Source organism: Dioscorea cayenensis, chromosome 5, assembly GCF_009730915.1.
Source record: "Dioscorea cayenensis subsp. rotundata cultivar TDr96_F1 chromosome 5, TDr96_F1_v2_PseudoChromosome.rev07_lg8_w22 25.fasta, whole genome shotgun sequence".
NCBI lineage: Eukaryota > Viridiplantae > Streptophyta > Magnoliopsida > Dioscoreales > Dioscoreaceae > Dioscorea > Dioscorea cayenensis.
This window is the reverse complement of record NC_052475.1, coordinates 23,128,064-23,138,390: the sequence shown is the minus strand read 5'-3', so window position 1 is coordinate 23,138,390 and position 10,327 is coordinate 23,128,064. Positions and strand designations below refer to the sequence as shown.

Here is a 10,327-nt window from a genome sequence, read left to right as displayed (position 1 = left end):
GGATACACGAAGTTTTTTATTTTTTGTAACTAAGCCAAAAAATATTTTGTAAAAAAAGTAGATAAATGGTGTAAAAATTTTCACATTTTGTTATTAATCAAAATACATTGTACTTGAACTTATTACATGTCAATAAAAAGTCATTGAAATTGAATTTAGGATATTTTTGAATTTATTGAAAGATTCATGGTTTTTATTTACAGGTTAAACAAATTTATTTGTTATTAATAGGAAAATAAATTAAAAGTAAAATTCAATTCAATTAATGAATAAATTTAGAGGCCGTTGTAACTGCCTCTAATCATGTAAGAAATTATTAGTTATAGAGGCGGTTGTAACCACCTCTAAAACTATTGATGGTTAAAAAATTATTAACTATAACCGCCTCTATAACTTTTGATGAGGAATCAAAAAAGTATTAGCTATAGAGGTGGTTATAACCACCTCTTTAACTATTGAGTAGTGTTGAAAACTTAGTAGCTATAGAGGCGGTTAAAACTGCCTCTACGCTTGTTATTAAAAACCGTTTCCATTGATATAACTTACCCCAACGGTCGGTACAAACCGGCTCTAAAGTGTAGAGCCGGCTTGATACAAGGCGGTTTAAAGGCGGGTGAAAAAAACCAACGCTATACCTATAGAGGCGGTTTTAACCGCCTCTATAGGATTTGAAAACCGCCTCAAAAGCACTCTTTTGGTGTAGTGACGTAGCTATGGCTGGACTAGTTAAACAAGGAAGCTCCTTATCTCCTTTGCATCATCTACTGGGTCTTATGGATTTGATGGGTGCTCTGCACCCATTGCTTACTCTTCCATCTCTCTTGGGTTTTAGTTAACATATAAATCGAACCAATTGATTATTTCTTTTATAAAAATAAATAAATCATAGATTTATTAAACACATAACCAAACAGAATCGAAAATTAATTATAAAAAATAAATAAAAAAAGACTGAAAATAGAAATGAAATAAAAAACAAAAAAAACAAGCAGAGATTAGGAAAGCATCACTAGATTATTCCGCTTTGAGAATGTTTGGAACACGGTGGATGGTTTCTCCGAGTTGGTGTCTAGGTGGTGGGCGGGGTCCAATCCCATTGGTTGTGGCGCCTTTGTCTAGGCTAAAAAACTGGCTTGGCTTAGGAATCAACTCCGTAGATGGTCTAAGGAGAGTTTCGGCTCCATTAAACGTCGGAAGCTGTCGTTGTTACAGGATTTAGAGCTGATTGATGTTGTCAAAGAATCTAGGTGCCTTAACTCTGACGAAATTAGTCGGGAACGTGGATTGACGGAGAGTTTGGCGGAAATCCGGAGGCAAGAGGAAGTTTACTGGAAGCAGAGGGCCCGATTGCAATGGTTAAAAGAGGGGGATGAAAACACGAAGTACTTTCATTCAGTGGCAAACGGGAGGAAAAATATCAATTTTATTCCTTCCATCACTGTTGGTGCTGCCTCCATCACGGACACTAAGGAGATTGGCAAAGTTTTTGAATAGAGGTTTAGGGCCTTTTTGGTCTTCGTAGACCTTTCCGCTTCAAGGTGGATCTTGATAATTTGCTGAAGAACAAAGCTTCTGTGGACTTATCCTTTCTCGAGAGGCCTTTTACACTGGAGGAAGTGAAAAGAGCCGTTTTTGATCTAGGTAGTGACAAAGCTCCTGGACCGGATGGGTTTCTCATGTTCTTCTTTAAAACCTTCTGGGTGATTGTTAAAGGGGAGGTCATGCAACTTTGTGATGATTTTTTTGCTGGGAAGGCGAACTTGGAATGAATTAATTGGGCCTGTATTGTGCTCATTCCTAAAGTCATGAGCCCGTCTTCACCGGGGGAGTATAGACCCATTAGCTTAATTAACTCTACGTTGAAAATCATTATCAAGATTCTGGCCTCGAGACTTAGTACCGTGATGGACTCCTTGGTGGATGTTGATTGTGATTTATATAGCACAAGTGTACGCTATCGCAAACAAGTAATATAATGATAAGAGAGTATCGTCCCACGAGGATTGAGTTTTTTAATTACCAAAATCAGTAACCCTAATTCTACTTTACTAATGAGGTTGAAAAGATTTAGTTTAGAAAATCTAATTCAAGGACTAGAGAGAGTTAGATAAATCAATGTCAAGAGACTCTAGGGTTTCCAAGTTAACCTAGACTAATTCCACCTAGATCATCTAGTTCAATCAATCAATGTTTGTTTCTTATGTTGTCATCAAATTTCCCTAAATTACATATTGATCTTTCTTAAGCATCAATAACATATTCCACTAGATAAGTTAACATCATCTCTGAGATAACTGTGAATCTATAGAACTCATTAAGCTTTAGAAATTTATAATGATGCATACAACTTCATAAATATCTCTATCTTATGATGATTGCATGATATTTCAACCAAGACCTAATTCAATTATCACCTCTCGGTCTCAAATCAAATTACTAATCATGCAATTAGTGATCAAGCAATCACAAGCATTAAGCATAGATTAAAATATCCAACATAGTCTTGAAACAAGCATCAATTAAATTAAACAAAGATGAATCTAGGTTTTCATAGTCTGGCTATATTGTAGCCCTAAAAAAAGTATTTAGAACATAATAATTGCAAAGCTCGACATATGAATAAGGTTCATAATCAAATAAACAAAGAAAAACTAAAAACTAAAGCCTAGCAATGAATCCGCGGCGAATCTTCGCTCCCGGTCTTTTGATCTCTCCGAAATTCCTCCTTTTTCGTCTCAACCCTAGCTCCTTTTATAACATAAAAATCGGGGTAGCGCCTAGGCGCTAAAGACTATAGCGCCTAGGCGCTATACTTTCTATTTTACACCTCTTGGTTGTAGCGCCTAGGCGCTAAATTTTCTGTTTTGCTTGTTCCCTCTTTGTTGAAACTTTGTTCTTCTTCCTCCAATTTTGTGCTTTTTACATGTTCTTCCTTCAAATCATTCTCTTTCTTTCCTACAATGCAATAATAATAAGATTAGGAGTAAAATTGGTTTAAAATAATTCAAATTTAATTTATTATGAGTTAAAAAAAAGTCTATATATTGAGTGCAAATTATACTCATCAGTGGATCATGCGCAACCTGCGTTTCTTAAAGGAAGATGTATTCTGGATAATATTGCTATGGCGGAGGAGGCTATTTTCAGCATTCATAAAAGAAGAATGAATGGTCATATACTCAAGGTGGATTTCGCCAAAGTGTTTGATTCAGTTGATTGGGACTTCTTGTTGGAGCTCCTGAAATTCAGGGGTTTTGGACCCAAATGGCTAGGATGGATATCCTTGATCCTGAAACTTCGAAAGCCTCTATTTTAATCAATGGGTCCCCTAGTGGTTATGTGAGGTATCAAAGAGGTTTGAGACAGGGTGATCCTCTATCGTCGTTGTTGTTCGTGCTAGTCGCGGATGTGTTGTGTACCATGTTTGACAATGCACTGAACTCTCAAATCTTGATCGGTGTACCTCTGGGAGAGTACGGACGTATTTGTAATTTGCACTATACAGATGACCTCTTGGTAATGACGGTTGGGAGGAGGGGGGCTGAGGATCTCAGGGTGATCAAGTTGATCCTTCTGGTCTTTGAAGGGCTCTCTGATCTGGAAACTAATTTCTCCAAAATGTGCCTTTATACCACTAATTTGCATCAACTCCCTCATGTTAGTGAAGCTAAGATGGTCAACTATGATGTGGGCCTTCTTCCAGTTACTTATCTAGGTATTCCTATTTCGGGCAGGAGGCCTCGTAAACAGGATTGAGAGAGTTTGATTGCCAAAGTCAGAGGGCGTTTGGCTTCCTGGAAATCTCCTTACCTTTCTATTGGAGGTCGACTCACCCTTGTCAACTCGGTGTTATCGTCAGTACCGACGTATTGGATGTCTTTATTTCGGTTACCAAAGTGGGTAATAAAAGCAATCTACAGGATTAGAAAAGATTTTTTGTGGTCTGGTCCTGACATTGATCATCCTGGTTGTAGAATTGTGGCTTGGAAGAACATCTGTCGTGCAAAGGAGCAAGGAGGGTGGGGTATATTGGAGTTATCGTCCTTCAATCTGGCCTTGTTGGGGAAATGGAGATGGAAGGTGCTAACTGATTCGCCCTGGGGGGTGTGAAGGTCCTACGGTTCGACTATAATGTTCCTACTTGGGATTTGTTTAGGGTCCCGAATGAGAGAGTTTCTTTCTTTTGGTCAGGTGTCTCCCATTGTCTTCCTACGTTTAGAGGATGTGTTTCGGTTCAAATCAAATTTGGAGCTGAGTTGCTTTTCTGGAAGGACAGATGGCTCAATGGTCTTGCACTGATGTTTATCTGGCCCGAAGACTTCTCGGCATCTTCTATGCCTCACGGGATGGTTCGGGAGCTGGCTTTGTTACTTGATAGGCCGTTGTTTGCGAACGACCCAGGAGTTGCGCAGCTGCTTACTAACCTGAACGCGGCCTCGCGGAGTGATAGGGATGTAAAGGTTTGGGGCCTGATGGCCAACAGGTCCTTCTCGGTTAAGTCATTCTACTATCTCTTGAATGAGGGAGGACTGCGGTGTCCCCTGGCTAACACATTTTGAAAAGGTCCTTGCCCTAGGAAGGTCAATGTCTTCAATTGGCTAGCATGGCAGAACAAGATTTTCTCGCTGGAAAATCTTGCCAAGCGTCGATGTAATAGGCTTCTGACTGATACATGTGTGTTTTGCCATTCCGATGTCAAATCCGTGGATCATCTTTTCTTACAGTGTTAGTTCTCTCGGGAGGTTTGGTTGAAACTCAGTAGATTCCTTCAGTTACCTGAGCTTCCTTCGTCTATGGATCTTTTATGGGGCGTTTGGAGGTCTGTCTTACGCCCAGCAGCTCGGGTGTATGGGGATGGGATTGTTAAAGCTTTTGTGCGGTCGATTTTGCTTACGCGGAATGATTACATTTTTGCTGATAAATGTGATAACCCTATTGATGTCATGATGAAGGCTGCTCATTTGCTCTTATCTTGGTTCTCTGCAGCCCCTGAAGGTTTGAGGGCGAAGCTTGGTAATCCTACCGCTTCCATCAGGTGTAGCTTAGGGTTCGCAAGACCTCGTTCAGAGGGGGTGGAGGTTCACCCTAAAGGTTAATCAGGGCGGTGGTGAGGAGTAGCTTTTTGTGTTTTTGGGTCAGGAGGAGACCCGTTGTTCCTCCTTTTCTGTTATCTCTCTTTTGTTTCCACAGCTAGTGGAAGGGTCTTGTACTTTTTGTGACTTTGTTTTAATGCATGTGGTTTATCCACCTTATCAAAAAAAACATCACTAGGGTAATGCACACCTAAAACCACACACTGAACTGGATAAAATAAAAGAGAAGACGCAGTTGAATTGACGAAATCCATTAAAAAGTAATATAGGTCTACTCAGTCAGTAACCACATCTGTTTGGTTTAGTTAAGTTGTGAATTTTCTTTTCCAAAGAAAATGGATGCATATGAACTACATGTAAGTTATATAAAATACAGGAGGAGAGAAAATTAATATTGAGTCCACTAACAATTGAGACACTCAAACAGAACAAATAAAAACTACTCAAAAACACAAAAAAAATAACCATCCTAGAAGTAGATATAGCTGAGTCTTCCCCCAAGTTGGCACAGTACCATAATAGACGAGGTGATTACCTGAAGCTCTTTCTATCTTAATTTAATGTGGTTTATCCACCTTTTCAAAAATTACCTGAAGCTTAGGTTGGACGTTGGCTCTTCGAATCTCTCGTATACCAACACGCTCAAGATCCCAAAAAAATTTCAAGCTTTGCTTCACCGCATTGACCGAATTCTCCAGCTTCTCCATCACCAATTAAGTTTTTAATTTTTAAGAATAAGTCTTAATTTTTAAAAAATCATATATAGTTCCAATTGATTAGAGAAATATTTTCATCAATTATTTAACAAAAAAACAATATCAAGATAAACTAACTCGAGATATGCCATAATATTTCTCCAGAAAAATAACACAATCATAAACATCACAAAGGACACATGTGCATAATCAGACCTTTTATTATTCAAGTAATATGAAAATAACTTGATAGATACAGCTTCTGCGTTTACACTGATTTCATTAATACTTAATTGGTTTCTGGCCGCAGAACTTAGAACAAAGGAAAGACAGGGTCTGAAATGGATCCATTTAACACAGCCCATGCCACAAGTTTGTTAGCTGCTTCAGTTGCATGAATCCCATCCCAGCTCACATACTTGTCTGGGTCTTTACAAGCATTTGCAGTAACATGTTTCCCATCAATTATCTTGCTATTCCCACAATATACTTTTCTATTGAAATTATACTCTCCACCTCCATAACCACAACAAGCTTTAGTCCCATAAAGTAACCCTGAAATTGAACCCAAAAGGTTTACTAAGTGACTTAGATATAAACATTCATAATAGAACAAAAAGTAAAATTAAGCAAACCGTGATCTTTGGGGTGTTGAAAGAGCTTAAGCTTAACAGAGTGAGTGTCAACATAAACAAGGGTAGCATCAGGGAGTTGATCACTTATATGGGAGAGTGTGTCCTTCAGCATAAGGTTGTAGTCCAGCACTGCATTGTTGTAGGACATCATGCAGCCATACATGTCCAAGTCTGAGGTGTTGTGAGGTAACTCTGTGAGGAAAGCAGGGAAGCATCCTATTGGTGCAAGGTTGAACACCATGAAAGTTCTTCCTCCAAGCTCACTGTATATGTCCTGGATTTACATCTAATATGATATCAGAGCCGTGCGCCAGTATAACAACATTTAAAGGCTTGGCTTGAGTTACCTTAATTGTATATGCAATCTGTGAGGCAACTTGAGGGAGGTATTGTTTGACATCTAGGATGCCAAGGGCTGCCAAGTTGCCAGTGAAGTCATTCTGGCCAATGTCAAAGATGTAGAGTGATTTACTGAAGATGTCCTTTGGTGGAAGACGATGATTATTACCTGTGAAATTAATTGGATATGAATTCATCCCTATGCTAGTCGATCAGTAAGTAGTTGTTGTTGTTATTATTATTATTATTATTATTATTATTATTATTATTATTATTATTATACCTTGAGGATTGATTTCAAGGACTCTAGTCCGGAACTCCTTCATCTGGTTAAGTTGAATAGCTAAAGAGAAAGGACTGATTCCACTAACAAAAAGAGAGGTGTTTGGGAGTAACACAGTGGAAGCAAGTGTTGCAAAGTTAGCTCCATGTCTGAAGTTGGTCCCAATGGATTGCAGATAAGGGCTTATAAATGGCATTCCAAGACCTTGAGCTGAATAACACACATACATATAAATACAACATGTCATATAGTATAACTAAATTTGTGAATTTTTTGCATTATATAAATAATTTGCAAGATTTACAGCATTGTTAGTTACCTAAGAAATCGATGACAAGGCGGCCGTCGGAAGCACGACCAGATGGTTTCTTGAAGTATGTCATACCAAACGGGTACCTTTCAGCCGGGAAGGCAGCCCAGAAACCTCCGGTATCTGAGTTTGAGTCCCCAAAGTTGAAGATTGCCGGAAACGAACATTTTGCATTGGTAGAAGGTGTGATCAATAGGAGAACAAGGAGAAACATTGAGGCCAAGAAGATGGAGAAATTATGGTGTATTGCAAAGTAGTGCCAAGGTTTGCAATGAGATGATGAAATGAAATCACATGCGTGGAGAGGGATGATATGGACAAAAAAACTTTTATTTGGGGCCCATAACTTTTTAGGAAGTTTAGCTAGATATTTCATATTTTAGAAAAATTTAGGGTTTTTTTCCTAACACGGCCTAGATTTTTTTTAAAATTACCTAAATAATCCTATGGTAATTCTATTTTTAAAAAGGGTAAACTACATATTTAGTCACTAAACTATTCACGTTTTCCTAATCTGGTCACTAAACAAAAAAAAATTTCAATTGGGTCACTAACGTTAACATTTCATTCCATCAGTCACTCGTCACGCGCAGATTCTCGATCGCTTTGGTGGCGCCACGTCCACGACACGTGTCGATTTTTTTGTTTGGTTGTTGACGTGGCATTCCACTTCAGCAATGGTCCAATCATCAACCAAACAAACAAAAAAAAATTTACCCTTAATAACTTCAATTAGACCATTGCTTTCAGGTGAACAACCAAACAAAAAAAATCTGACACGTGTCAGGTGACGTGGCGCGCCAGCTCAGCATCAGGGTAACGGCGTTGTGGCGAGTGACTTGATTGGAATGAAATGTTAACGTTAGTGACCCAATTGAAATTTTTTTTTGTTTAGTGACCAGATTAGGAAAACGTGAATAGTTTAGTGACTAAATATGTAGTTTACCCTTTTAAAAATGGCTCTAGCCATCACATTCATGTACAGTAGACACCTAAGTTCAGATTGGACATTAAAAAAATGGATATATTCATTAATGAACCAAAAAGATACAAACAGATAAGAACAAGGAAAACTAAAGCAAGAGAACAGAAAAGACAAGAAAAATACATCAAAATACAAATAGAAAAAGATCCACTAATGATAGATGGCCAACAAAACCAAGAAAGCAAAATTTTGAAGAGAAAAGCAACCCTGGAAGAACTGATCTTGAAATAGAAAACAACTAGCCGGTTTCCTGGGTAGAATCTCCTTGTAGGGATCACTCACACCGGTTGATTCTAAGTGGGACTCTAAGCTGCAACGGATAGCTGTGTATGGAATCTTCGAACTTCACCCTTTTTTTTTTCAGGAACTGCGGAGAACCACAATACAAATATGTGATCAATTTTCATGATAATCATTGATAAGGTATAGTTTTTTTTAATTAAAAATACAATCATTTTCTTTAAGCCAAATATTACAAAAAAATGACAAGACATTAGAATCTCCCCAGTTTTCTGTAACATAAGTTCTAAGAGATGCTTTCAAAGGTCATAAATTTTTTAGTAAGTCAGTAAACTTTGGCTCATTCTCACTTTGATCACTGAACTTCAATTTATATCAATTTGGTCACTCAATTTTAATTTCATTTCACTTGGTAGTAAATCAAGAGATTTCAAACTCCAAATGAATGATGTAGCTCCTTTTCGATGACGTGGACACCTCTAATAGACTTAATAATGTGTCAATGAAAGGACTGACTTAGATTTTTAGACAGTCATGTAATCAATTGGGGGTTGAAATCCTTGATTTATTACCGGTTGAAATCAAATTAAAATTGAATGACCAAATTGATACAAATTGAAGTTGATCAAAGTGAAAATGGGCCAAATTTTAATGACTTACTAAAAAATTTACCCAACAGATTGGACTTTAGGTTAAGTTTAACCCAGTTTGCATAATCAAATCAAGAATTTGATCTGGGGTGAGCTAGACGGTCGGTGTGTCTTGCAATGGCAACTATAGCATCTCGGGTGGGACCCGTGCGGCCTCACTTGGCATTACATGAAAAACTTGTGGGTTATGTTTCCCAAAAATTTCCATCACCATATCAAGAGTTTAATTAGAGCACGTTAAAAAGAACAAGTGATCACCTTTTTAATTTTTACAGTTAAATACAATTTTTAAACATAAATGATTCTTTTTAAAAAAATCATCAATAAAATAAAATTATATATATTAAATAATAATAAAGTAATATATTTATTATGTATAAAATAATAATAACAATTAATAATAATAGTTAATTTAATTTTAAAATATCTATATATGTACACAAAACATAAGTATGATTATGGTTAGTAAGACTTGTTTATACCTTTTTTTGAAGGGATGACGGGTCTACAAGCAAACTATGCCAAGACTTGTTTATATTCGACTAGAGTGGGATACCTCCTTGATGTTTCGGCGTCGGCTACCTTGAGCTGTGCTTCTGGGCTTCTTCCTGTCACTTACTTAGGTCTCCCAATTTCGGGCCATAGACCTCGTAAGCAGGACTGGGAGGGGATTATTGCTAAGGTGCGTAGCCGGCTTTCCTCTTGGAAGGTCAGACATTTGTCCTTTGGTGGACGGCTGACATTGGTTAACTCTGTCTTATCCGCCCTACCCACTTTTTGGATGTCCATTTACAAGCTACCTAAGTGGGTTATCAAAGGCATAGATCGTGTGCGCAGAGATTTTCTGTGGTCGGGACCTAACCTTGATAAGCCAGGGTGTAGACTTGTGAATTGGAAGAGCTTATGTAGGTCGCGTGATCAAGGGGGTTGGGGGATCTTGGATCTCCTTAATTTCAACCAAGCACTGTTAGGGAAATGGAGTTGGAAGGTTCTGAATGATCCTAACTGGGGTGGGGCGGAGATTCTTTTATTTAACTATGGGGTATCGTGGAGGAATTTGCTTCCTACCCATAGAGGACGGATTTCGTTCTTCTGGA

At 38.0% G+C, this 10,327-nt stretch overlaps 2 protein-coding genes across 2 annotated transcripts; one reads left to right on the top strand and one right to left on the bottom strand.

The window, feature by feature from the left end:
- Positions 1–3,264: 3,264 nt before the first annotated feature.
- Positions 3,265–4,559, top strand: LOC120260128. Its single transcript, XM_039267567.1, has 3 exons — positions 3,265–3,715; positions 3,975–4,080; positions 4,220–4,559. Exons 1-3 carry the CDS (start codon positions 3,265–3,267, stop codon positions 4,557–4,559), a joined length of 897 nt encoding a protein of 298 aa, XP_039123501.1.
- A 1,358-nt stretch (positions 4,560–5,917) lies between these two features.
- Positions 5,918–7,647, bottom strand: LOC120260619 (GDSL esterase/lipase At4g01130-like). The gene is made up of 5 exons (XM_039268141.1): positions 7,365–7,647; positions 7,046–7,255; positions 6,771–6,931; positions 6,424–6,697; positions 5,918–6,343 (listed from the first exon to the last, which is right to left on the bottom strand). The coding sequence occupies exons 1-5, from the start codon at positions 7,567–7,569 to the stop codon at positions 6,102–6,104; spliced, it is 1,092 nt and encodes a 363-aa protein (XP_039124075.1). The 5' UTR covers positions 7,570–7,647; the 3' UTR covers positions 5,918–6,101.
- Positions 7,648–10,327: the final 2,680 nt, after the last annotated feature.